This window comes from Balaenoptera physalus, assembly GCF_965194825.1.
Source record: "Balaenoptera physalus genome assembly, chromosome: 11".
Lineage (NCBI taxonomy): Eukaryota > Metazoa > Chordata > Mammalia > Artiodactyla > Balaenopteridae > Balaenoptera > Balaenoptera physalus.
Genome location: NC_138896.1, coordinates 23,281,049 through 23,308,878, shown reverse-complemented (window position 1 = coordinate 23,308,878; position 27,830 = coordinate 23,281,049). Strand labels below are relative to the sequence as shown.

At 46.0% G+C, this 27,830-nt stretch overlaps 1 protein-coding gene across 5 annotated transcripts; it reads left to right on the top strand.

Moving 5' to 3' along the window:
- Positions 1 to 44: 44 nt before the first annotated feature.
- GNL1 (G protein nucleolar 1 (putative)) lies at positions 45 to 27,664 on the top strand. 5 transcript variants are annotated; one of them, XM_082415383.1, is made up of 13 exons: positions 45 to 373; positions 790 to 955; positions 1,321 to 1,457; positions 1,623 to 1,774; positions 1,892 to 1,963; positions 2,931 to 3,138; positions 3,286 to 3,381; positions 3,791 to 3,985; positions 6,537 to 6,715; positions 6,794 to 6,956; positions 7,195 to 7,335; positions 9,523 to 9,620; positions 12,540 to 12,695. In XM_082415383.1, exons 1-12 carry the CDS (start codon positions 301 to 303, stop codon positions 9,570 to 9,572), a joined length of 1,632 nt encoding a protein of 543 aa, XP_082271509.1. In that variant the 5' UTR covers positions 45 to 300; the 3' UTR covers positions 9,573 to 9,620; positions 12,540 to 12,695. The 5 variants fall into 5 exon arrangements, with proteins under 5 accessions (XP_082271509.1, XP_082271508.1, XP_082271510.1 ...); XM_082415382.1 differs by lacking the exons at positions 9,523 to 9,620; positions 12,540 to 12,695 and adding an exon at positions 24,575 to 27,664; XM_082415384.1 differs by lacking the exons at positions 9,523 to 9,620; positions 12,540 to 12,695 and adding an exon at positions 15,584 to 15,993.
- The last annotated feature ends 166 nt before the right edge of the window (positions 27,665 to 27,830 follow it).

Sequence of the window (27,830 nt, the reverse complement as noted above, 5' to 3'; positions counted from 1 at the left end):
CCCACGCGCGCCTCCTTCCTCGCCGCCGCTGCGCCCTCTCAGCTCCACTGGCTCTCACGTGCGGGTAGCCCACCCCGCATCATCCTCTCGCCTCGCTCCCAGTGGGAAGTGACTGTATTTCCCCCTGGTTGCCTTCCACCCGGGCCGCCTGGGCGCATCGGCCTGGCCCGCCCGCTGACGTCACCTTCCAGTCCCGCCCCCTCCAGTGTCCCGGGCCCTTGCGGCGGGGGCTGGCCCGGGGGGAGTCAGTTGAGGCGGCGGGAGCTCGGCGAAGGGCGGGCCAGGTGACTGGTCCGGGCCATGCCGAGGAAGAAGCCTTTCAGCGTGAAGCAGAAGAAGAAGCAGTTGCAGGACAAGCGGGAGCGGAAGCGAGGTCAGTGCGGGAGCCAGAGGAGGGGGCGGGGCTCGGACTCCCGCACATCTGGGAGGAGGGGTGTGCCCGCCTCACCTCTGGGAGGCGTGAGAGGGGGTGGCGGCCGCGCGCCGACGCGCGTGGGCGACCGCGGAGGGGATTCCCTCACCCCAGCCCCCTACATCTGGAAGGGGTGGGGAAGGATGGAGAGTTGGGGGAGGGGAATCCCTCCAGCTCCGACGGGGCGTCATCCCAGTAGATCCCTGGAGGAGGAGTGCCTCCCCCCACGCACATCCGGGAGGGTCCTGAGCAGAGTAGGTGGGAGGGCCCGGCCTGAAAAGACTGGGGTGGTGTGGGGAGGAGCCAGGCCGACCGGGTTGGGGTCTTCTGGCCCGGGAGAGCTGGCCAGCCCTGGCGTCACCGGCTCCTCCCCGCAGGGCTTCAAGATGGGCTGCGATCCAGTTCCAACAGCCGCAGCGGGAGCCGGGAGCGGCGGGAGGAGCAGACCGACACCTCGGACGGGGAGTCTGTGACCCATCACATCCGCAGGCTCAACCAGCAGCCTTCCCAGGGGCTGGGCTCACGAGGCTATGACCCAAATCGGTGAGAGTGGACAGGGGGCTCTGGCCCGGGCTTCCCCGCCTACCCGGAAGTCAGAGCGTTGGGGGAAACCTGCTGCGGCTGGGGGAGGCTTGAAACTGGTGGGGCTGGGTTGCCACGGTTCTCCGCGGGCCGCTGGGTCACCGGAGCGGTCCACAATCTTCCCTTCTGGAGGGGCTGGAGAGAGTTTGGCTTTCAGAAGGGCGAAACTTAGGGGAAGGCCTGCTGTTGCGTGAAAAGAGATTTGGGAGAGGGCCGACTCAGAGGGGAGACTTGAACTCTGGAGTGAAAGCTTTGCGAAGTTGCCTGCCCAAGAGGGGAATTCGTGGCCAAGGATTGTGATGGATGGCGTGGTCCCTGTCCTGTAGATACCGGCTGCATTTTGAACGAGACAGCCGCGAGGAGGTGGAGAGGAGAAAGAGAGCAGCCCGGGAGCAAGTGCTACAGCCCATCAGTGCTGAGCTGCTGGTGTTGGACATCTGGGAGGTCTATCAGCCCGGCTCCGGTGAGTGAGAGCTCAACGCCTGGTTGCTTGGGGCAGGCAGTGGGCTGGGGAAAGGAGTTTGCAAGAGTAAGAGCTGACCGGGAGGAAGAAGGGGTCTGGGATGGATGCACCCTTGAGTCCTGAAACTATCCTCAGACTTATTTAGATTTTTTCTTGATTTCTCAGTCCTGGACTTTCCCCGACGTCCTCCTTGGAGCTATGAGATGTCCAAGGAGCAACTGATGAGCCAGGAGGAACGGAGCTTCCAGGAGTATCTTGGGAAGATTCATGGGGCTTACACCTCTGAGAAACTCAGCTACTTTGAGCACAATCTGGAGGTGAGACTAGAGTGGGGACAGGAGTGGGGCATAGTCACCCGTGGTCAAATTGGTCTGGGGTCATGCAGGAGAACGACTCTGGGCTCAGGTTCTCTTCCACTGACCTTGTCTTTTCAGACGTGGAGGCAGCTGTGGCGAGTATTAGAGATGTCTGACATTGTTCTGCTAATTACTGATATCCGACATCCAGTGAGTCCTGGGGATGAGGGTGGGTAAGGGGCAGGAGGGGGGAAGATTCTTGCCGGGTAAAGGGCAGAGGCAGGAGTTGGGAGTCAGAGAGGTAACCTCTTCTTTTCCAGTCTCCTCTACCCCATCCTGATGTCTGCAGTCAGGAACTCAGTCTTTATTCATCAGTGTCAGAGCCTGTCACTCCTCCCCTGGCCAACTGCCTCTCCTCTCCTTTATTTCTTTGATGGAAAACTGCATACACATCCTGTTTCCTAGCCCACTAGGGCTAAATAGAAAGTCTCAGTGTGGAGCTCCAGGGGATTCTGTGAAGGGGGCTTCCCTGCCATATCGGTTACTACAGAACTCGTCCTCACCTGGGATGCTAGGGTAGTGGTTAAGGCTCTAGACTCTGCTGCTAGGCAGCCCTTGTGTGACCTGGCTATGCCACTTCACTGTTGTCCTCCAGTGGGAGAAAGGGAGGTCTGGAGTCTGTGCGGATCTTTAGGTTGGAGGTCCTTAACATGTACACACGCCCTCCTACGTACTCACAGACATACATGTGCATTCACATGCTCACTTATGCAGCTACACGTGCTCAACACAAACATGCACACACACGTTTGTGTACACATGTAGACAGTTGCGTACATGTGAAAATAGATATTAATTTCTATCCCAACTCCCAGCCCTGTGAGTGATCCCAGCCTTTAGCCCAGTTGTGTTGGGGGTCTCTGTTTCCTTGTCTTCTTTTTAGCTCATTTCCATTCCTAATCAGGCCTTACAGGAAGCCCCCCAGAGACAAACACATAGGTGTTACTTACGCCTGCTTTGTCTTCCTAGTTCAGTTTGGCTGATTTATCCTTGTTGTCCCAGAATCTGCTTCCACCAGGGTCTTGTCTCCAAGCTGTGCCTGCTGTCTGGGGAGCTGGAGGCAGAGAACTCTGGGTTGACCTCGCATCACTCCCTCCTCTTACCATCCCTGTTGCAGGTTGTGAATTTCCCACCAGCACTTTATGAGTACGTGACTGGAGAGCTAGGGCTGGCCCTGGTGCTGGTCCTAAACAAGGTGGATCTGGCCCCGCCGGCTCTCGTGGTTGCCTGGAAGCATTATTTCCATCAACACTATCCCCAGCTCCACATTGTTCTTTTCACCTCTTTTCCCCGGGATCCCCGCACCCCACAGGACCCTAGCAGTGGTGAGTGGGCAATGAGGAGGGCAGCGTGGGTGAGGTGGGGTGGCAAGGGACAAAGGGGGACCTGATCTAGGGCCTGAGGGTGGTGGGAGAGAGGGGGTACATAGGCCCCATGGGGTGTGCTCACGCTTTTGTGCCCTCTGATCTCAGTCTTGAAGAAGAGTCGGAGGCGGGGGAGAGGATGGACTCGGGCTCTGGGGCCGGAGCAGCTGCTGAGAGCCTGTGAAGCTATCACTGCGGGGAAAGGTATGTGCCCCTTAGAGGGGAGCTGTGGGAGGCCGTGGGGGAGACCCAAAGCCCCAAGTCATTTTGCTCACCTTTCCCAAAGTCAGTCCCTCTATTATGGACTCAGGTGAGAGGCCATGGGGTGGGGTGGGAGAGGGAGCAGCCTGACTTGGTGGGACAAGAGAGGCAGCAGGGAGGCAGGAGCCTGAGTGGTTTGCTGCCTTCAGTGTTGCCAGTGCTTTTCAGAAACTCAAAAATGCACCTGATTCCGGGGTGGAGTCAAGTGAAGGCTGGGGAGAGTCGCTGTTGCGCAGCTTGGCCCTACCCAATCCAGAGGGCGCCACTTACATCAGCTGTGCAGTGCATGGTCTGCGCCATCGTATACAGTGGCCCTGGGGAGAACCTTCTTCTTCTTTCCTTCCCTGCGCAGTGGACCTGAGCAGCTGGCGGGAGAAGATTGCCCGGGATGTGGCTGGAGCCACCTGGGGTAATGGCTCCGGGGAGGAGGAGGAAGAGGAGGATGGGCCAGCCGTCCTGGTGGAGCAGCAGACTGACTCAGCGATGGAGCCAGCAGGCCCCACACGGGAGCACTACAAGGATGGGGTGGTGACCATTGGCTGTGTGGGTAAGGAAGCGGCGGCCCACGCATGGCGGCCTCCTAGGAGGCACAGGGTTTCAATATTTGGAATTGAGGGAAGGTGGTGAGGTCCCATTAGGCTCCAGGGTCTCTGAGGGCAGAGGAGGCTGTCTGCTGTCGTGGAAGGATCACGGCACGCCTGAGTTAAATTCTGCTTCTCAGCGTATTGATCTCAAGCAAGTTATTTACCCACTGTCAGTCTTAGTGACTTTGATTTGAAAAATGAGGACAATGATGCTCAATTAAAAGAATGGATGAGGACTTCCCTGGTGGTGCAGTGGTTGAGAATCCGCCTGCCAATGCAGGGGACACAGGTTCGAGCCCTGGTCCAGAAAGATCCCACATGCCGCGGAGCAACTAAGCCAGTGCGCCACAACTACTGAACCTGTGCTCTAGAGCCCGCAAGCCACAACTACTGAGCCCACGTGCCACAACTACTGAAGCCCGCGGCGCCTAGAGCCCGTGCTCCGCAACAAGAGAAGCCACCGCAATGAAAAGCCCGCGCACCGCAACGAAGAGTAGCCCCCACTCGCCACAACTAGAGAAAGCCCGCACACAGCAACGAAGACCCAACGCAGCCAAAATAAAAATAAATAAATTTATATTAAAAAAAAAAAAAGAATGGATGAGAGGAATGGAGGGAATAGTGTAGAGAGAGCCTAACAAAGCCTGACAGATAGTGATAATAGTAATAATAATAATTGTTAAAAATTAACATTTATGTGATGCTTGCTGTGAACCAGGCACGGTTATATGATTTACATATTAACTTTTTTAGTTGTAGTAATTAGTCCATCATAGAATGATCATTAAATTATAGTAGTAGCTTAGAAGTGTCAGTTTCTTTCTGGGTTTTAACTCTTTAAGGAGAATCTTCCCTATTTTTAAAAATATTTTATTATTTATTATTTAAAACATTTTTTTTTATTTTTCATTGCGTTGGGTCTTAGGTGCGGCATGCGGGATCTCTCATTGTGGTGCGTGGGCTTCTCTCTAGTTGTGGCGTGCGGGTTTTCTCTCTCTAGTTGTGGCACTTTACAGTAAAACTCTTTTAAAGAGGAGAGAGGAATGAGGCTGGCGGGGGTTGTCAAAGGAGAGTCTTATCCCCCCACCCCCTTTTGAGAGGAGATACAATCGAGGAACCTGTGGATACGGAGGGCCGACTGTACTATGCCATTTTATTTATTTATTTATATTTTAAATTTTTATTTATCTATTTATTTATTTTTGGCTGCGTTGGGTCTTCGTTGCTGCGCGTGGGCTTTCTCTAGTCAAGGTGAGCGGGGGCTACTCTTCGTTGTGGGGCGCGGGCTTCTCGTTGTGGTGGCTTCTCTTGTTGCGGGGCACAGGTTCTAGGTGCGCGGGCTTCAGTAGTTGTGGCGCACAGGCTCAATAGTTGTGGCTCGCAGGCTCTAGAGTGCAGGCTCAGTAGTTGTGGCGCACGGGCTTAGTTGCTCCGCGGCATGTGGGATCTTCCTGGACCAGGGCTTGAACCCATGCCCCCTGCACTGGCAGGTGGATTCTTAACCACTGCGCCACCAGGGAAGCCCTACGCCATTTTATATAAGGGACTTGAGCCTCCAGGGATTTTGGTATCTACAGGGGCTCCTGGAAACTATCCTCTGTGGATACCAAGGGCCAACTGTACTTGAGTGGGTTGTCAACAGAGTGCAGTCAGCACCATGGTGCATCTTTGCCCAGCCTCAGTCAGCTGCTGAATGGCCAGAGTTGCATTTTACAGGGTTGGAGTTTTGCCAGGTGACTAAGAAGAAGGGGAGAGGCGGGACCAGGGAGTGGAAGGTCTGTGAGGGGGACTGGCTGTAGAGCTGGATCACGGAATCTAAGTTGCATAAGAAGGGAAATGAGGACATGAGTCGGGTATTGAATAGTGTTCCCAAGCTAGTCAGTGTCAGAGACTTATTGGAATGGAGGAACCAGAATAAGTGAGCTGGAAAGACGAGATGTCAGGGCAGAGAGAGGGGTGCTTGCACGTGAGATTTGGAAGGCGTGAAGTGACAGGTCCAGGGTAAGACCACAGAGGTGGGATGGAAGAAACCTTTGGGAGGGAGATTCTGGCACTGGGAGGCCAGAGTGCTGTAGCGGAGATGTGTGGTGGAAGGTGGTGGTCATGAAGAGAGTGGCAGTGAGCCCCTGGGCTCTCAGTCTTCTCCTTGGAGAAGTTTGATAATCACGAGATGCATGTCTCACTTAGACTTCTGCAGACACAGTGCCACGCGATTGTATTTGTTTCTCATTTCATCCTGACCACTCTGAGGTTGGAGGTATCTGCTCTGTAAAATGCGGAAACAGAGACTCAGAAAATTAAGTAAATTGCCACGAGGTCACAAAGCTTAGGTAAATGGGGAGGCCAGAATTCAGCCCTGGCAGCCCAGAGCCTGATTCGTAACTTGTGATGTTATACCACTTCCTTTCTTTCTTTCTGCACCTTAGTTCTCCGTTCATCTATAGCTATAGCACGGTGTCCTGCCTGTCACAGAGTAAGGATCTGTCAGGTGTTAATTTTCCTTGTCTTCCTCAGGTTTCCCCAATGTGGGCAAGTCCTCGCTGATCAACGGGCTGGTGGGGCGGAAGGTCGTGAGTGTCTCCAGAACCCCGGGCCACACCCGATACTTTCAGACCTACTTTCTGACCCCCTCCGTGAAGCTCTGTGACTGTCCAGGCCTCATATTCCCCTCGCTTCTGCCCAGGCAGTTGCAGGTATGAGGGCAGAGGGGCCAGAGGCGGGGAGAAGGCAGGAGATGGAGGAAGGTGCTGAGTGCTCTTGTTTCCCCTCAGGTCCTGGCAGGGGTCTACCCCATCGCCCAAATCCAGGAGCCATACACCGCTGTGGGCTACCTGGCCTCCCGGGTCCCTGTGCAGGCCCTGCTCCACCTGCGCCACCCAGAGGCCGAGGACCCCTCCGCAGAACACCCGTGGTGTGCCTGGGACATCTGTGAAGGTGGGCTCCACACACCTGGCTTTCCTCCCCTTGCCCTATCTCCTTTCCTCTCCTTCCTCAGAGGTCCTGCCATCGATGGGGCAGCTAGCCAGTCACCCCTAGGCTTCTGTCTCAGGGCCAGCAAGATCTCGGGCCTGGAATATTCTGGGGGAAACTGGAAGGACTGTGTTAGGAGAGTGGGATGATTGTGACTGGACCTGGTTGATGGTCTTCCCTCCCCATTCTTTTCTCCTTCCAGCCTGGGCAGAGAAACGTGGTTACAAGACAGCCAAGGCGGCCCGAAATGATGTGTACAGAGCGGCCAATAGCCTCCTGCGGCTGGCACTGGATGGCCGCCTCAGCCTGTGTTTTCAGCCCCCAGGCTACAGCGAGCAGAAAGGTCAGTCAGCCGGTGTTCTTCCCTAGCCCCTGTGGTGATGGAGGCAAAAAGGTGTGGGCTTTGTAGGTGTGAGGATTCAGATTCTGTACCCATAGGCCAGCTCTGTGTTACTAAGCAGCTCTGAGATGACTTCCTGCTCTACGGAACCAGGGTGGTTAGTTGCCTCCTGGCAAGGTGGTGGTCACGATTGGAGTTAATGTGTGCAGAGCTTCTGTTCTGTGCCCAGTACACGAGAGGTTGAATGAATGCGTGAACAAATGAATGCCAGCAGCTATAAAAGTTATTGTTATTCTTAGTCTTTGCCTCTTCCCCATCTTTGCCTGGCATTAGTTTCTTGCTCAAAACTCTCCATTCTTTTTCTTGTTTTGGTTCCCCAGGCACCTGGGAGTCCCACCCAGAGACCATGGAGCTGGTGGTTTTGCAGGGCAGGGTGGGGCCAGCAGGTGACGAGGAGGAGGAGGAGGAGGAAGAGCTGAGCAGCTCCTGTGAGGAGGAGGGAGAGGAGGACCGGGATGCGGATGAGGAGGGGGAAGGGGATGAGGACATCCCAACCTCAGCTCCAGGGTCCAGCCTGGCCGCCCGAAACCCTTACGCCCTGCTGGGCGAGGACGAGTGCTGAGTCCCTGCCCTGCTCCATCTCCCCACCTCCCCGCCCATATCTTTGCTTTTGGACTGACCTGGGGGTCTCTCCCGTCTGCCACCCCAATTGTGAATAAAGATTGTCTGCTTTGTAGCCCCTTCCCCAGATGGACTGAGGTGAGAGCAGCTGTCTCAGGCTGACAGCTGTGGGAGGCTCCGCTGCTTTTCTCCCTTCTTTTTTCGTGCATTCTCTCTGCAAAGGAAGAGTTCTCTTAGGAGTTAATTCAGTGGGTTCTAAGGCCTGAAACCCGCTTCCTCTGCTCACTCTCCCACTTGCACCTTACGAACCCCGTCATCAACATGGGGAGGGGAGGTCACTTCAGGCTTTTGAGGCCTGGTCTAAATTCAGCCCCCTTTGGGAATTTGTGTCAGTCCCTCTGGGATTGGAGCAGCCCCCTGTGCCCCCCCTGCTGTCAGACCTGGGTTATACGAGGAGCTTCTGGGAGAAGAAGCAGTAAGAGAAGATGTCACAGCTGATGTCTCCAAGTGAGATATTTACAGGATTTATTCAAATTCAACAAATATTTATTGAGGTCTGACTGTGTGTCTGGACTTATGCTAAGCACTGAACATATAAAGCTGCACAAACAGGCCTGACCTAAATATACTGCCTGGCCATGATCAAGACCCCATTAATCAGGCATCTAGCTTTTTGGATTAAGATGGGTGTATAATGTCCTCCAAATCCTTAGGGCTCATATAGTATAACTCTAGAACTTCCTGTTGATGGAGGTATTTAGTTAAGACTCGATGCTTGTGAAAATGTTACTTAAACGTGTATGAGTAGTCTTAATTACTGGCAAAAAAGTAGCATGCACATTTATGATTTGAGCAGAAGAGCCCTTTGAGTGCAGTGTCAAGTTTAACTAGTTAAAAGCCTGTAACACTAGGGGGTACTAGATTCATAGGGGAGGGCATAGAGCCAGCTTCCTGAATCCCACTTACCCTGGTTAGAGATGGAGCTAAGGAAACCCAGTGCAGGTTCTTAGCTGGCTTACAGTGTCAGGCACATTTCAGCAGGGGTCAGGTCTCTTGTGAGTCAGGGCACTTTAGGCCTTGCTGTACTTCTCCCTTGTCAAGCAAGCAGCTGGACTCCTAGATTTAATTCTTGGAGAAAAGGAAGAATGGGCTTTGGTTTATTGGCTGCCACAATGTTGTCTGGGTCAGGTGGTAGCAAAAAGTGTTGTTTGATAGGTTAGCCGTTAGGTGTAGGGGTGAGGAGAAGAGGGCGTGCCAGATTCCTCTCTTCACTCTAAAGCATTCTATTCAGGTTCTGGGTCTTGGGCCAGTTTCTGTAATTCCAGCAGAGACCCTGTCACCCCAGGAGCAAAAGAGGCTGAGGTGTTTGGGCCACACATTTCCTCCAGTTCCCCCCTCCACTGGTCCCAGTGAGGGCATAAATCCTGGAATTTGCACTCCAATGCAAAGTTTAAATACTACCAGCATGTGAATATGCCTGAAGGTTGCCCAAAATGTGCCGTAAAAGAGAAAAAGTTTCAGTGGAGAGAAAAACCCACCTGTCTCCCATCTTGGGCTTTTTACCCTCAGGGCTGGGTCTTTTGATGGAAGAAAGAGGACCCCGACTCAGCATCTTCTGAAGGTTCATGATGATCAGGGAAGCACAGGGGACTTCTTTGCCGCTAGAGGTGGGTTGGGGACGTTGGAATCATCTCAAAAAGTGGAGAAAAGAAAAATCAGATTCTGTTTGTACACCTGCCTCTGTGCTGCTTCTCTTCACTGTCTTTATCTTTTGCTCTCATGAGTTTCACCAGGGGCATTTGGGAGATCTGGGGGTAGGGGTGAAAGTTGAGACCTGGTGCTGGAGGGGAAGCTGAGAAGGGGGATTTTCATGCTGAAGACCTGGAAGGAGGCAACTCTAACATCCCCAAGGGGCCAGACTGTAAATGATTCTTCCCAGGCCCCTGTCAATACTCACTCTGTAGGAAAGTAACACTGGGAGAAGAACTATCTTAGCAACAAATAGATTTGGGAGGAGAAGGGTAAATAATAACCAAAGACCACTGCCTGAGGCTGAGCTTGAAACTGACTAAAAAGGACAAAGGAAACCAGGGGTCCAGTCTCCCCTCCATGATGAAATACCCAGGACCCCTGTCCTCACGCCCTTCCTGGGTCACATCCACCATGGAGATACTTGACCATGGAGGTCTCGAGCTGTGGGAGTTCCCACAGCTTCTGGCCAGTCTCTTGATGGTGAGAAACTAGTGCTTCTCATTCATGCTGGAATTCTATTTAGATGCTGCACAACTTCTTCCGAGCTTCCATTTTTCTAGACTGAGTTCCAGTCCTGGTTCTGGGACAAGGTAGCTGTGTGTGGTCCAGAGCAGTTCAATTATCTGGGCCTCTGTTTCTTTATTTCTCATTATCATTGATACAATCAACGAAATTGGTTGAAAACAATGTGTGTCAGGCATGCTGAGTTCTGGGACAAAAAAATTGAGTAAGGCATAGACCTTACCCTCCAAGAATAGAACAGCCAGACACTAATACAGTAATTCCATAGCATATGTAAATTATAAAAGAATTGCTGTAAATGAGCCTATTGAGTTGTAACTAAGTAAGGTGGGTAGAACTATTATCACCCCAAGGATTCATTCACCAATCGAACATTTGTCCATTTGTCAAGCAATTACTATTTGCCAGTCACTGCTAAGTGGTAAGTGACAGAAATGGTCCTTTGTGGAGCTCACAATTTATTGGACTATGGAAACAATTAAATAGATAATTAGCAAAAAAGTGTGATAAGTGCTGTCAGAAGGGTGGAACAGGGTCCTGTGGGATAGTGGTGGCTCCATATAGAAGGGTCTTGTGATGCTGGTCAGAAAGGAGTGGAGGACAGGGCTGGGAGCTGTGATTGTATAGCAAGTTATATAAGACTGAGAAAAAAATCAGTGGTCTGTGGTAAAGAATTGCTATGGGAACACCCAGCAGGGGCCAGTCTTGGTGAGTCAGAGGAAGCCTCCTAGAGGAACAGAGGTCCAAGCTGAGGCCTGAAAACTGAGCAGGAGTAAGCCAGGCATTGAGAGGGAAAGAGCATTCCTGAGGGGACAGCAAAGGACAAGGAACAGCACGTAACAATTTTGGAAGACTAACACGTTCAGCATGGCTGGGGCAGAGGGTTCAAGGGAGAAGTGGCGAAAGGTGAAGCTGGAGAGGTAGGCTTGGGTCAGCTCTCACTGGGCCTTGTCAACCATGCTAAAGATTATGGCTTTATCCAGAGGAGCACTGAGACCAAGAAGGAGAGATTTGTGCCTTAGGTCACTTTGATTGGAGTGTGGAGACTGGTTTGGAAAGGGGAGAGAGATCAGAGGCTTTTGCAGAGATCCCAGAGACAGAATGGAAACCGGAATTAAGGGGTTTGGGGGAAGAGAGGTGCGGCTGCACACAGAGATTTGGGCGTCAGTAACATATAGGTGGGAGGAGGGTAACTGAGATCATCCACAGAAAGTGTGTAGCATGAGAAGAGAAGAGGGCTGAGGAAGGACATGGAGAATATAAAAGGGAGGGCAGGGAAAGAGGAACCAGCAGACAGGATAAAACCTAGGAAGTGTGGTGCATTGAAAGCTAAGGGAAGGAGGAAGGAAAGGCGCAGTGTAGAATGCTGCTGAGGATTGATGACAAGAATGAAGAGTGTCCACTGGATTTAGTAAAAAGCCTTGCTGATCTTGGTGGCAGCAGTTCCACTGGACAGGTGAGGTCAGAATTCCCAGATGTCAGGGGATTGAGGAATAATTTGGAGGAAGGAAGTGGAAGCAGTGGAGAAAAGGATATAATTTTCAAGAAGTTTGGTTGTGTTTGCAATGAGAGAAAAACGGAGAGAGCAGAGTATATAAAATCGAGGAAAACAGTTTTTTAAAGTTTTGAACATTTTCACGGGCTGTTTACAAGGGTCAAGTGGAGGAGGAAAGGCTGAAAAAGCAGGAAAGTGGGGATTAGTGACGGAACAAGCCCTGGAGAGCAGGCGGGGTGGCACTGACAGTCCCGGTGCAGGGATTACCCTCCCGCAGGAGCCTGGTGGCTTCTGTCGAAATAGGAGGAAACAGCGCTGACATTCAGCCGGTTTGCACTGGTACTGCTCAACCAGTTGTTAAAACACTTCTGTACCAGTTAGTAAGTAGTATAAGAGTAACTGCAATAAGCAGTAAAAATAATTAATAAAACAAATTATAATATGAACTCATCAGTTCAAGTAATTAAGAGATTGCGACAGCCATTGGTAAACGGGCTTCCCGCTGCACCTGAGACGCTTTGCAGCGCCATCTGCCGGTAGAGCAGCATCACTGCAGGCTGAGCGGCTGCTTTGAGCCTTATTAAATAAACTCTTTAAAATTACCTGTCTAAATTATCTTTGAATTATGGAGTTGCTATTGCTTCTAAGTAGTTTAGCTTCTACTTTGATTTTATTGCTAGTTCATTGTCACTCTTGTGTCTGTAGTAAACTGCAGTGTTTTAATATTTACAAATTCAAGAATTTTTAATAAAATATTAAAGCCAAACTTGAATAAAGAGATAACAAAGTTTGAACATGTTTCTTAATGTGCCTTCAGAAATATCATAAATGAGAATCTTTTGGTTCCATGGGAGAAAAAAGAAGAAATAATTTAATGAGCTGCTGCCTGGAATGTCTTCTGTTACTATGTTAAAAAAAAAAAAAAGAATAATATGGAAATTCTTTCCAACGTTTTGTTTTGAAAATTGTCTAACACACAAACTGAAAAAAAGGACAGTAAACACCCAAACATTCATACAAGGTTTCAACAAATCCTATAATTTTGCCACGTTTGCTTTACTCGTCTCTATCTTGTTATCCATCTATTTGTCTGTCTACTTATCCTTTTTTTTTCCTGAACCAGTTGGAAGCAAGTTGCAGACATCATGCTCATTCATCCCTAAGTCATCAGTGTATATCTTACACAACCACAATAGAATTATCATGTCTAATGAGTTAATAATTCCTAATATAATCTAATATCATATTCAAGCTTTCCCAATTTAAATGTCTTTTACAGCATTAAAGAAACAAACCAGGAATCAAGTTCCACAGATTGCCTTTTGTTGTGATTATGTCCTCCTCTTTGCCCTTTTCTTTTTTTAAAAAAAATATTTATTTATTTATTTATTTATTTATTTGGCTGTGCTGGGTCTTAGTTGCCGCGTGTGGGATCTTTGTTGTCGCATGCAGGATCTTAGTTGTGGCATGTGGGATCTAGTTCCCTGACTAGGGATCGAACCCGGGTCCCCTGCATTGGGAGCGCGGAGTCTTAGCTGCTGGACCACCAGGGAAGTCCCTCCCCTTTTCTTTTTAATCCAGAAGAATCCAGTCTTTTTCTTCATAGAATTGACTCTTTGAAGAGACTAGGCCAGTCTCTTCTATAGAATGTCTTACATTCTGGATTTGTCTTATTGTTTCTATGTTGTCATTTAACTTGTTCCTCTAGCTCATATTTTTTTAATTAAAAAAATAAGATTCTAGTTACCCAATTTTGGGACTAATTCTTCAAAAGTGCTGCGTTCTTCACATTGCCTCACATTGGAATGCATGTAATACGAGGTCATGCCGCAGCTAATGATGCTAAATGTAATCACTTGGTTAAGGTGGATACTGTCCGATCTGTCCTATGAAGGTAAAGTGTTCCCCTTTGCAATTAGCAAGTCATCTGCATGGTTCTTTGACACTGTGAGTTTTTTTTTTTTTTTTGGCTGCACTACATACGTTGCAGGATCTTAGTTCCCCAACCAAGGATCAAACCCAGGCCCCTGGCAGTGAGAGCATGGAGTCCTAACCACTGGACCACCAGGGAATTCCTGACACTGAATATTCTAAAAAAGCTTTCACCCAATAATTGGCATCCATAGTGATCCTTGCCTGAATGAGTTATTTCATCAGGAATTACAAAATGGTGCTTTTCGACTTCTCCCACTCCCCCATTTATAAGGGGATGTTAATCTAGAGAGGAGCTTTCCCTCATCAACTGGAAAAGTAGGGTTCCTTCTAAAAAGCCACGACAAATGCTTAATTATTTCCATTTAATTACCAATTTTCAGAGTAAGGTGGTGGTGTATTAATCTACAAGGGTAGAAAGTTATAGTCTTTTTTTTTTAACTATAGATCCAGGGTTTTTAATCCATTTAGTATTTTATAATCAGTTACAGTCATTATTCCTTTTGTGCTCAAACTGTATCAAATGTGTCCAGTAAGAGCCCTTTTAAGCTGACTCCTGTGTCCTTTTGACATGCCCCAAAGTTGTCTTGACCACTTTCTTGCTTCTGGCATGATGATGTCCCAGGCTCAGTTTTTACTTTCCCAAGCTTCAGACATGGAATCGGCCATTTCTCCAAGGAGCACTGGTTCTTTTAACGAAGAATGGTATATGGAAACCACTGTTTAGGTTCTGGGAGAGCTCATTGCTACAGAGGTATCACTGCTTTAAGACACTTTTAGTGTTTAGAGAAATCATGAATTCATACTGATATTTCCAATTCAAATTTTACATTGTAGTTTTCTCTCAACTTCTTTAATTTTGTATTTTATATCTTTTATCAGGATAATTGAAAATCTTAATAACTTTGATGTATTTATCTATTCGCTTTATCCTAAAATATACATAAAATAATTTCAAAATTGCAATATTTAATACTACTAACAAAATTACTAAGTGAAATTTAATATTTACTAGCTGTTCTTTTAGTCTTTAGAATATTTACCATGAAGGATGTACAGAGTACTGTATTCAAAAGTCACCTGAAATAATTATTTTCTCTTAATGGTTACCTCAAAATATGCAAATAAATAGGTTCATATGTTTTAGTTTTCAATTTTAGACTGATTTTTTATATTAAGTTCATTTAAAATATGTAAAATACTTTCAAAGTTCAAAAGTAGAAATAAGATTTTAAAGATGTACTCATGGGACTTACCTGGTGGCGCAGTGGTTAAGAATCCACCTGCCAATGCAGGGAACACGGGTTCGAGCCCTGGTCCAGGAAGATCCCACATGCCGCGGAGCAGCTAAGCTCACGAGCCACAACTACTGAAACCCGCACACCTAGAGCCCGTGCTCCACAACAAGAGAAGCCACCGCAATGAGAAGCCCGCGCACCGCAACGAAGAGTAGCCCCCGCTTGCCGAAGCTAGAGAAAGCCCGCGCACAGCAACAAAGACCCAACACAGCCAAAAATAAATAAAACAAATTAATTAATAAAAAAAAAAAAAAGACAGTTCAGGGGACATGGGTTCGATCCCTGGTCGGGGAAGATCCCACATGCCATGGAGCAACAAAGCCCGTGCGCCACAACTACTGAGCCCACGAGCCACAACTACTGAAGCTTGCACACCTAGACCCCATGCTCTGCAGCAAGGGAGGCCACTGCAATGAGAAGCCCAGACATGGCAATGAAGAGTAGCCCCCTGCTCGCCACAACTAGAGAAAGCCCGTGGGCGCAGCAGCGAAGACCCAACACAACCAAAAAGTTAATTAATTAATTTAAAAAAAAAGTACTCAGAGAAGTATGTTTATCGTATACTCCCCATCAGTTTCTTCCTTCTCCCTTCCAGTAACCATTTTTATTGGTTTCTGTTTTATTCTTACAGAGTTTCTTTTTACAAAAATAAACACACATGTTATAAATATTTTTTAGTCTTTCTTATACAAAGAGTAGCATTATACAGACTTAAAAGTTTTTATTGGGCTTCCCTGGTGGCGCAGTGGTTAAGAATCCGCCTGCCAATGCAGGGAACACGGGTTTGAGCCCTAGTCCGGGAAGATCCCACATGCCTCGGAGCAACTAAACCCGTGCGCCACAACTACTGAGACTGCGCTCTAGAGCCCTCGAGCCACAACTACTGAGCCCGCATGCCACAACTACTGAAGCCCGCACGCCTAGAGCCTGTGCTCTGCACGCAACAAGAGAAGCCACTGCAATGAGAAGCCCGCGCAACGCAACGAAGAGTAGCCCCCGCTCACTGCAACTAGAGAAAGCCCCGTGCACAGCAACGAAGACCCAATGCAGCCAAAATAAATAAATTAATTAAAAAAAAAGTTTTTATTTTCTTAAATTTTTTTTATTTTATAAAAATTTTAAAGGTTACTTTCTATTTACAACTATTACTATATTCCTCACATTGTACAATACATCCTTTAGCCTATCTTACACCCAATAGTTTGTACTTCCCAATCCCCCAGCCCTAAGTTGCCCCCCCGCCAGTGGTAACCACTAGCGTGTTCTCTATATCTATGAGTCTGCTTCTTTTATGTTATATTCACTAGTCTGTTGTATTTTTTCGATTCCACATATAAGCCATATCATACAGTATTTATCCTGCTTGGAGTTTGCTAAGCACTTGAACTTGTGAAAAACTTCCACTGTGTGAAAGACATTGTTAAAAAGAATGAAAGCCAAGTCACAGACTGGGAGAAAACATTTGCAAAGCACATATCTGATAAAATACTGGTGCTCAAAATATACAAAGAACTCTTAAAACTCAACCATAAGAAAACAAACAACCCAATAAAATATGGGCAAAAAATCTGAACAGACACTTTACACCTTACCAAAGACGATATACAGATGGAAAATAAGTATATGAAAATATGTTCCACATGATATATCATTAGGTAATTGCAAATTGAAACAACAATGAAATACCACTATACATCTATTAGAATGGCTAAAATCCAAAACGCTGATAACACCAAATGATGGTGAGGACATGGAACAACAGGAAGTTTCATTCGTTGCTGGTGGGAATGCAAAAAGGTATAGCCTCTCTGCCAGTGTTTCATAAAACCACACATACCCATTTATTTATTTATTATTTTAAAAAGTTATTTATTTATTTATCTTTTCGGCCATGCCACGCGGCTATCCTATTTCCCCGACCAGGGACCAAACCCGTGGCCCCTCCGTGAAAGCTCGGAGTCCCCGCTCTTTCTAAGAGAACTGGTAACTGCTCACACCCTTTTCACACACACACATCTATTAAAATAATCCCCTCATTAAATTGTACTCTATTATCCTGCACCATTTTATATCCCCACCAGCAGTTTGCAAGGGTTCTGCTTTCTCTACAGGTTTGCCAATACTTGTTATTTTCTTTTTTAAAAATTTTTTAAATTTTATTTTTTTTTATACAGCAGATTCTTTTTAGTTATCTATTTTATACATAGTGTATATATGTCAATCCTTATCTCCCAATTCATCCCACCACCACCACCGCCCCCCGCTTCCCCCTCTCTTTCTTTCTATTTTTTAAAAAAAATTTCATTTATTTATTTTTGGTTGCGTTGGGTCTTCGTTGCTGCACGCCGTCTTTCTCTAGTTGCCGAGAGCGGGGGCTACTCTTCCTCGAGGTGCGCAGGCTTCTCACTGCGGTGGCTTCTCTTGTTGCAGAGCTCGTGGGCTTCAATAGTTGTGGCATGTGGGCTCAGTAGTTGTGGCTTGCGGGCTCTAGAGCGCAGGCTCAGTAGTTGTGGCGCACGGGCTTAGTTGCTCCGCAGCATGTGGGATCTTCCCGGACCAGGGATCGAACCCGTGTCCCCTGCATTGGCAGGCAGACTCTCAACCACTGCGCCACCAAGGAAGTCCTCTATTTTTATTTTTTAGTAGCCATCCTAATGAGTGTGAAGTGGTATCTCATTGTGGTTTTGACTTGCATTTCCCTAATCATTAGTGATGTTAATCATCTTTTTATGTGCTTATTGGCCACGTGTATATCTTCTTTGAAGAAATGTCTATTCAAGTCATTTGCCCATTTTTGAATTGGGTTGTCTGCTTTTATGTTGTTGAGTTTTTGGAGTCCTCTATATGTTCGGGTTATTAATCCCTTATCATATATATGATATCTGATATTCGCAAATATTTTCTCCTATTTTATGGGTTGCACTTTTGCTCCATTGATAGTGTCCTTTGATGCACAAAAAGTTTTTAATTTTTATGAAGCTCAATTTGTCTGTTTTTCCTTTTGTTGCCTCTGCCTTTGATGTCATATCCAAGAAATCATTGCCAAATCAATGTTGTAAAGTTTCCCCCCTATGTTTCCTTCTAAGAATTTTATAGTTTTAGCTGTTATGTTTAGGTCTTTGATCCATTTTGAGTTTATTTTTGTATATCATGTTAGATAAGGGTCCAACTTCATTTTTTTTTTTCTTTCATGAAGCTATCCAGTTTTCCCAGCACCACTCATTGAAAGGACTGTCCTTTCCCCATTGGCTGGTCTTGGCACCCTTGTCAAAAGTGATTTGGGGCTTCCCTGGTGGCGCAGTGGTTAAGAATCCGCCTGCCAATGCAGGGGACATGGGTTCGAGCCCTGGTCCCAGAAGATCCCACATGCCACGGAGCAGCTGGGCCCGTGAGCCACAATTACTGAGCCTGCGCGTCTGGAGCATGTGCTCCGCAACAAGAGAGGCCGCGATAGTGAGAGGCCCGCGCACCGCGATGAAGAGTGGCCCCCACTTGCCACAACTGGAGAAAGCCCTCGCACAGAAACGAAGACCGAACACAGCCATAAATAAATATAAATTAAAAAAAAAAAAAAAAAAAAAAGTGATTTGGCCATATATATGAGGGTTTATTTCTGGGCTTTTTCATTTTGTTGATGGTTTCCTTTGCTGAGCAGAAGCTTTTCAGTTTGATATAGTCCCACTTATTTATTTTTGCTTCTGTTGCCTTTGCTTTTGGTGTCAAATCCAAAATACCATCTCCAAGACTGATGTCAAGGAGTTTACCACCTATGTTTTTTTTCTAGAAGTTTTATGGTTTCAGGCCTTATGTTTAAGTCTTTAATCCATTTTTTAGTTAATTTTTGTGTATGGTGTAAGATAGTGGTCCAGTTTCAGTCTTTTGCATGTGGTTGTCCAGTTTTCCCAACACCATTTGTTGAAGAGACTGTCCTTCCCCCATTGTATATTCTTCGTTCCTTTGTCAGAAATTAATTGACCATATATGTGTGGGTTTATTTCTGGGCTCTCTATCTCTTCCATTGATCTACATGTCTATTTTATGCCAGTACCACACTGTTTTTATTACTATAGCTTTGTAATATAGTTTGAAATCAGGGAGTGTGATACCTCCAGCTTTGTTCTTCTTTCTCAAGATTGCTTTGGCTATTTGAGGTCTTTTGTGGTTCCACACAAATTTTAGGATTGTTTATTCTAGTTCTGTAAAAAATGCCACTGGAATTTTAATTGGGATTCCATTGACTCTATAGATTGCATTTGGGTAGTATGGACATTTTAACAATATTAATTCTTCCAATTCATGAGCATGGAATATCTTTCCATTTATTTGTGACTTCAATTTCTTTCATTAATGTTTTATAGTTTTTAGTGTAAAGATCTTTCACCTCCTTGGTTAAATTTATTCCCAGGTATTTTATTCTTTTGATGCAATTTTAAGTGAGATTAGATTGTATATTGATTTTTTTATGCTACAACTTTACTGATTTATTGATTAGTTTTAACAGGTTTTTTGTTTTGTTTTGTTTTGTTTTGTTTTTTGTGGAGACTTTAGGATTTTCCATATATAATATGGTGTCATCTGCTAATAGTGACAGTTTTACTTCTTCCTTTATGATCTGGATTCCTTTTATTTCCTTTTCTTGTCTAATTGGTCTGGCAATTATTTCCAATACTGTGTTGAATAAAAGTGGTGAGAGTGGGCATCCTTATTTCCTTCCTGATCTTAGAGAAAAAGCTTTTAGCTTTTCACTGTTGAGTATGATGTTAGCTGTGGGCTTGTCATATATGGCCCTTATTATGTTGAGGTACATTCCCCCTATACCCACTTTGTTGAGAGGTTTCTTTAAATGGATGTTGAATTTTGTCAAATGATTTTTCTGCATCTATTGAAATGATCATATGATTTTTACAGACAATGATTATTAAATATATGAAAACATCTGCAGTCATTTTGACATAGCATTAAGAAAAGATACAAACAACACGATTTAAAGCAGATTTGCCCCCTTTGAAAGGCATTCTTATTTGTGGGAGCATTTCTGTGTAACCCCAACTACTTGACTATTTTAAATGGAAGTTCTATTTCTTTTGCAAAAATGGGTGTATAATTAACATACGGCATTATATTAGTTTCAGTTATACAACATAATGATTTGATATTTGTATACATTGGAAAATGATCGCCACTAGTCTAGTAACATCTGTGACCTTATGTAGTTATAAAATTTTCTTTCTTTTGATGAGAACTTTTAAGATCTACTCTCTTAGCAACTTTCAAATATGTAATACAGTATTATCAACTATAGTCAACATGCTGTACATCACATCCCCATGACTTATTTATTTTATAACTGGAAGTTTGTACTTTTTGACCCCCTTCATCCACTGGAAGTTCTATTTCTAAAATATTTTCTGGGCACTCTTTGGAGTAACACAGTATCATTCCATTTCTTATTAAAATATAAAAAAGAAGATACCTAAATTGTCCTTTATGGTACATATAGTTCAAGTTTCTTTGGACATGCATGGCATAATGCTAATGGAACAAAAGTATAGTTTCTTAAAAAAATTTTTTTTAGAGTGTCAAATACGGCTCTAAAGTGTTCGATGTGAACTGCAGCTGGCTTAGCATATCACATCAAGTAGAAATGTACTTTACAGTCTCCTAGCATATTTACCAAACAGGAACCTTACCCAGTTTGCACAGCTGATTCCCCATCTATTCATTGCCCCCTCCCCCTCCCCACAGAATCAAAACTTAGAATCAACTGTGTTTCATGATATTTAAAATCATTTGTAAGGCTAACAGTGTAAGAGCCAAATAAATATTAATTCATCTTCTCTTCATAGCCCCCCTCTGTGGTGGGTACTACTCTTAGTGGTCCTCACTAATGATACTAAGGCACAGTGTGTTGTCAACAGCAATACTTTAAGAGAGGAAGACAACTGAATTAGTTTTTGCCACAGCTCTGTAAACAAACAAAACTAAAAATCAGCAACAGGGACTTCCCTGGTGCCTGCAGTGGTTAAGAATCTGCCTGCCAATGCAGCGGACACGGGTTCAAGCCCTGGTCGGGGAAGATCCCACATGCCGCGGAGCAACTAAGCCCGTGCGCCACAACTACTGAACCTGCGTTCTAGAGCCTGCAAGCCACAACTACTGAAGCCCGCACGCCTAGAGCCCGCGCTCAGCAACCAGAGAAGCCACCGCAACGAGAAGCCCGCGCACCGCATCGAAGAGTAGCCCCCACTCGCCGCAACTAGAGAAAGCCCGCGCGCAACTAGAGAAAGCTTGCGCAGCAATGAAGACCCAATGCAGCCAAAAATAAATAAATTTGTATATATAAAAAAAATCAGCAGCAAAGAAAGAGTAGCACAACCTCAAAAAAAAAAAAAAAATCGCTGTGCAAATTCCCCCCCTCCCAGACTGTCATTCCCGCCAGCCTCAAAGTTATTTATTAGGAGAGTATGTTTCTGCGTGAACAGAATACTCTTTCGTCTATGGGAAAATCTAGAGGCCGGACGTCCCCCTCTGCGGAATGTCCAGGGGTTTTTGCAGGGGCACTGCTCCAAGCCTGGACTCTGAGAGGGCAAGCAGGGTCTGGAGTCCCAACCACTAGCAGAGGGCGCAATCAGTGCTCCCCAGAATATAAAGGTCTGATTCTCTAGAGCGCCTAGATACAATGCCTAGGAGGACGCTTAGTCACTTGCCTCGGAGGCATCTGGGCCTGGGACGCCTCCGGAAGAGCCCACAACTGACAACTGGCTGGCTTCACTGGGGGTGCCTACGGCTCGAATCCCCTCTCCAGCTTTTTTTTTTTTCTTCACTCCCTTGCTTTGCTTGTCTAGACTGCCAAAGCCTTGAGTTGCAAACGCACCCGTTCCCTTACCCCACCGTGGTCTAGGTTTCCTTGCCAGGGTCACTGTTCCTCACCTCTCACCTCCCTGGCCTGTTATACAGCAAAGTCCAGGCGACCTCAAACTCGCCTTTGCCCTCTCCTGTCCTCCTAGGGCGGTCCTTTCTGCTCTGGAATAGGCCCCATGAGGAGCTGCAGGGCAGTCTGCGTCAGACAACTGCGTCCCGGGTGCCAAACAGTTGCCTGTACCCTTCTGCACTCACCGCGTCCCGCAACGCAGTTCAGGGATTTTTAAACTACAATCTCCGCCCGGTGTGATTCTCCATTCATGGGCGGTGCGGGGCGTGCGGGCCACGCCACTGATATTCCCGTGGGGCGGGGGAGGGGGGTTAGGGGGTGCGGTCACTTTTTTCCCAGAGGAAGAGGGGAGACCCGGCTTTATGGGGAGGCGCTGGATGGAAACCCAGAAGATCAATTTTAGTCCGGGCACCGTCTCCCTTGGGACCAGTTAAGAGGTAAGCTGTACTCAGTAAGGCAAAGCAAAAATGAATTTGATTTTTTTCTTCGTGTAACTATTTTCAAAGGCTTCCTTGCCTGGACACAGAGCGGTCTGCCTCGAGCGTTGTTCTTCCGGAGAAATAAAGTATCTCGGGCTCGGTTCTCCCCCGAAGGAGCCAGAACTCGCAGCGGACAGAACTGCTGACCCTCGGACGGTCAGTTACGGAATAAAACTTCACCGCTAAGGCTCCAACTGGGCGCCGGCGTTTCTGTGCTGGTGACGCCCGTAGCCTAGTCACTCTCGGTGGAGTCGGGGGAGGCTTCCCATCCCTTCCAGGAGCCCAAACCTGCGGCCCCAAGTCTCCCCATTCTTCACGTGTAATCTCACTCGCCCTCACGACTTTTTTGGACTTCCGTTCAAAGGACTCATTCCAGGTCCCCCCGGCCAGCCAGACCCCTATTTGAAAGCCAGCCAGGAGGTGGAGAAAGGGTGGAAAGGGGGCTCTTGCTGGTGAACTAAACCTTTTTTTTTCCGAACCAAGCTTTGAGGAATCTAAATTTAGCTTATGCAGTCCAAATTGACTACAATGGTCGAGGGTACTTATTTTCTGTCTCTGGGGACAATCCCCAGCTCCGAGCTTCCGCCCACACCCTGAACCCCCCGCCCTGCCTCGCCCCAAGTGATGCCCTCACGCTCAGGTAAAGGGGAAAGGGGCCTGGACAGAAGCGGCCGAATCCCAGTCCTTTCAATTTCACTATTTTGAAACGCCGGGAGACCAGAAAGAGAGTGGCCGGGATGCGCGGCCGGAGGCCACCCGCCCCGCGCCCCACCCCCCCGCCCCCGTCACAGCACTGACTCTCCTGGGGCCCTACAAGAGATTTCTCCTCTGGAGATGAAAAATCTCACTGTGCACCTCAAGCAGGGGTCCTCGGAGCTGCCTCCCTCTGGTTGTGCTGGGTGGACTTCCCTTCTATCCTTTCTCCAGCAGGCAAAAACAAATCGATGAGCAACGTGCAGAACAACTCTTCTAGGAAATGGTGGTGGTGAGGGGTATAGGAAGTGGGGGGAGGAGTTCCATCCAAGTGGATGAATTTAGAGGCAATTTGTCATATTAACTCCAGGAATGGAGACACCAGGGAGACTAGAGTATGCCGACCCACTCAGGTCAAAAGGTTGGAGTCTCCTCTTGCCTCTCTCCATATTACAGCAGCTTCAGTGCCCTTGCTAGCCCTGGGTGCTGGTGGCCTCAGCCCCAAGGGCAGTCCTGCTCGTGCTCGGGCTCAGAAGAAGAGGTTTCAGGAACCCACAGACCCGTCACCACTCCTTGGAACCCTATTCTCTGAGTGAGGCTGGCTGCCTGCCCTGTCCACTTCCCCCTTCATTAAGTTACACAATGCCTCAGGAATTCCCTGGTGGTCCAGTGGTTAGGACTCCACGCTTTCACTGCCGAGTGCCCGGTTCCATCCCTGGTCAGGGAGATCCCACAAGTGGCTCGGCAAAAAAGAAAAAACAGAAAAAGTTACACAGTGCCTTGCCAGTAGCAAAATACCATCTCTCCTCTACTTTCTCCCAACCATTCCCTTCTACCCCTTTTCTGGAAAACAACTATTTTCAAGCCTTTTAGCTTACATTTTGTTTGTTATCTCCATGTCTCTTGATAGCATACATTCGTGCTTCGTTTGATTTTTCAGTTTTATTGATAGAAGTTATCTTTGACATGCCAACATCCCTTCCTCCCACACTTCCAACTCCCCCACCCCCCAATAAATGTAATTTCATCCTCTTAGGGTAGGTAGTCCAGTTGACTGGACTGAGAGTCAGAGTTACAATTATTTATTTATGGGAATGCTACTCATGCCTGAGCCACATGTAAAACTCTCTTAATTGTCCTTTCCATACATACTGGTGTTTGTCAGGGATTTAATAATTGCCTGATGTTTTCATTTTCTTACTTTCCATGATGTTTTAATTTTATAAATGTATCCCCCCAACTCTCCCCCCAGTTAAGTGAATCCCTTCTCAATCCCTTCAAAACCATGATGGTTGCTGCCTAGGTAATTTTCTTGGTTAAGGCTCCCCTCTGCCTTCCTGTTGACTCCCTTTCCCTTCTCATAGGTTGATGCCCTGTTTTCCCAGATCCCACATCTTCCTCTTTTTTGGTATATGCCCTCCTCTTCCTGGAGCACATCCCTCTGCTTCCCAAAAAGGGGTTCACAGGAAAATTTTAGATGCTCTCATGTCTGATTTTTTTTTTTTTTACTATTTTACAGGGATGGAATTGGGAGTCATGGTCACCCCCAGCAGGAACAAATGGGTCACAGGAAGATCCCCATCAAGGAGTACAGGTGGCCCCTCTCCTGATGCATAAAGAGTCTGAATTTTTCCTACACTGATTTCCCAAGCAGGCAGCAGAATAATACCACAGCCTAAGTTTTAACCACAGGTGTTCTCTCTTATGGATTGACAACCCAAGTTCACATTACATGGATGTTCTGAATATTAGCATGCCATGAATTCAGCATTAAGAAGGCCATACTCCAAGGAATCTGGTGAAAGCAAACACAAGAGAGGTCTGGAGGAATTTACTATCATCCATGCTTTGAAAATTCCAAAAATCATTTCATAAGCAAAATGAATACTTAACAGTAAAAAAGAAAATATATGTTCACAAGAAACAAGATACCTTGAAAGAAGAAACAGAAAAAAAGCAAACAACAGAATCCTGTAACTTTGAAATTAGAGTAATAAAAATAGGTTATAAAATAGCATATTCTTACTGTGAATAAAAGACAAAATTTTAAATATTTTCAGTTAATAAGAAATTGTAAAGAATATCCAAGAAAATTTGAAAAGAATTATATACAACATTTTATAAATGAAAATACAGGGACTTCCCTGGTGGCACAGTGGTTAAGAATCCGCCTGCCAATGCAGGGGACACGGGTTTGAGCCCTGGTCCAGGAAGATCCCACATGCCACAGAGCAACTAAGCCCGTGAGCCACAACTACCGAACCCCGTGCGCCTAGAGCTTGTGCTCCTCAACGAAGAGCAGCCCCCGCTCTCTGCAACTAGAGAAAGCCCACACGCAGCAACGAAGACCCAACGCAGCCAAAATTAATTAAGTAATTTTAAAAACCACAATAATTAAAACTAAAATTTCAATGGGATTTTCCAAAGGCAGACAATTTGACACAAACAGACCATTACTAAAGGAACTCTGAAGAATGTACTTCAGGCAAAAGGAGAGGTCTCAGGAGGAGGGTGTGAGTTTAAATAAAAAATAAACAAGAAATAAGGGTAAGTGTGTGCATAACATTGAATGAAGATAAACTATGGAAAAAATTGAAATGTCTTGTGAGGTTAAAAAGGATAATAAATTGGGAGGGGATAATCAAAGTTAATTGAAATCTGAATTCTTTCTCTTTCCTCCACAATAATACTGAACTTATTTATATCCTGATAAAAAACTTAAAGATAAACTTCTCACTCATTATGTGGTCTATTTTTGTTTTGTTCTGTACATTTCAGTATAGAGCATAAGAGAATATTTTGTGGATCTTTCTGTATGTTATCTTCCCAACTTATTGCTGGATTGTTCAGTAACCCAGATGCTCTAAACTTATAAATAACGAATGTACAAATTCAACCGTAGAGCAATTTTCCACAATAAGAAGGCCATTCATGGAGTTGGTGGAATCTGCCAATTTAAGACTTTCAGCACCGTGGACAGATCTACATGTCCTAGTGTACAGGAAGCTGTAGTTCCCTCTAAACTGGATACAATGGGATACCAGAGAGGAAAGTTTAAGGTAAACCCTAATGATCATGAAATTGTGATTTTAAACACAGTCATTAATCACAGTCTCAAATTCTGAATCTACCCCACTTCCAATACATCATTAACCGTGATGTCACTATAATAGAAGAGCCAGTTTGGGCAGAAGAGGAAGTGACTCACAGAGGCAGTAAGTCACCTGAGCCTCTGTTCTGCCAGACAGCCCATCTACAGTGAACCTACAGTGTAACAGCATTTAGACTAAAGTAAGCACTTCAAGAGAAATAAAAACACGTGTCCACACAAAAACATTGTACACAAGTGTTTATAACAACATTATTTATAATAGCAAAAAATGGAAACAACCCAAATGTTTGTCAAATAATAAATGAATAAACAAATTGTAGTATGTCTATACAATGGAATATTATTCAGCGAAGAAGAAGAAGAAGGAGGAGGAGGAGAGGAGAAGAAGAGGAAAAGGAAGAAGAAGGGGGAGGGGAGAAAGAGGAGAAAAAGAAGAGGAAGAAGAAAGGGAAGAAAGGAAGTACTAATAATGCTACAAAAAGGATGAACCTCGAAAACATTATCCTAAGTGAAAGAAGCCAGACCCAAAAGGCCACATATTGTATGATTTAATTTATATGAAATATTCAGAATAGGAAATCTGTAGAAATAAAACATACGTTGGTAATTGCCTAAGACTGGGGTCTTGGGGAAAATGGAGAGTGACAGCTAATGAGTATGGTGTTTCTTTCGTGGGTGATAAGTGTTCTAGAATTGATTGTGCTAACGGTGGCACAACTCTGTGAATATATTAAAACCACCGAATTGTACACTTTGCATGAATTGTATGGTATGTGATTTATATCTCAAGATGTTAAAAATGATTGTGTCAAGTAAAATTAGTGTGTTTCTTTGCTTAAAAAAAGAAGCTATGAGAGAAAAACACCCAATATAGTTTTTGTTGTTGTTGTTGCTTTCTGTTTTTTGTTTTTTTGGCCACGCCATGTGGCATGCGGGATCTTAGTTCCCAGGCCAGGGATTGAACCTGTGACCCCTGCAGTGGAAGCACAGAATCTTAACCACTGGACCGCCAGGGAAGTCCCTCAATACAAGTGTTTATGAAAATGGAGAAATCAAAAATATAGGGAGTAGACTGATAATATTACCTCAGTAAAGTGGGTGTGGGTTTAGTGATGGAAGAGATTTAAAAATATATTTATACAAATTTGATTGTTTCAATTCCTGTGTGAGTATGCATTATTTTTATAGTCAATTTTTAAAAATTAATTTTATTTATTTACTTTTGGCTGCATTGGGTCTTTGTTGCTGCGCGCAGGCTTTCTCTAGTTGTGGTGAGCCAGGGGCTACTCTTCATTACAGTGCACAGGCTTTTCTTGTTGCGGAGCACGGGCTCTAGAGCGCAGGCTCAGTAGTTGTGGCGCTCGGGCTCAGTTGCTCCGTGGCATGTGGGATCTTCCCAGACTAGGGCTTGAACCCATCTCCCCTGCATTGGCAGGCAGATTCTTAACCACTGTGCCACCAGGGAAGCCCTATAGTCAATTTTGTAAAATAGAAAGTTAAGAAACTTGAGAGCTTGCCCTGTAAACTCTGCAGCCAAATAAAATCAGTAACTAACAAATAATGAAGAGGTGTCTGGAATTTCTTCTTGGAGAATTGGCTTACTTGTGTGCAAGCCAGGAAGAGTACAATGATAAGAATCGCGGCAGGACTACAGTGTTGGAAG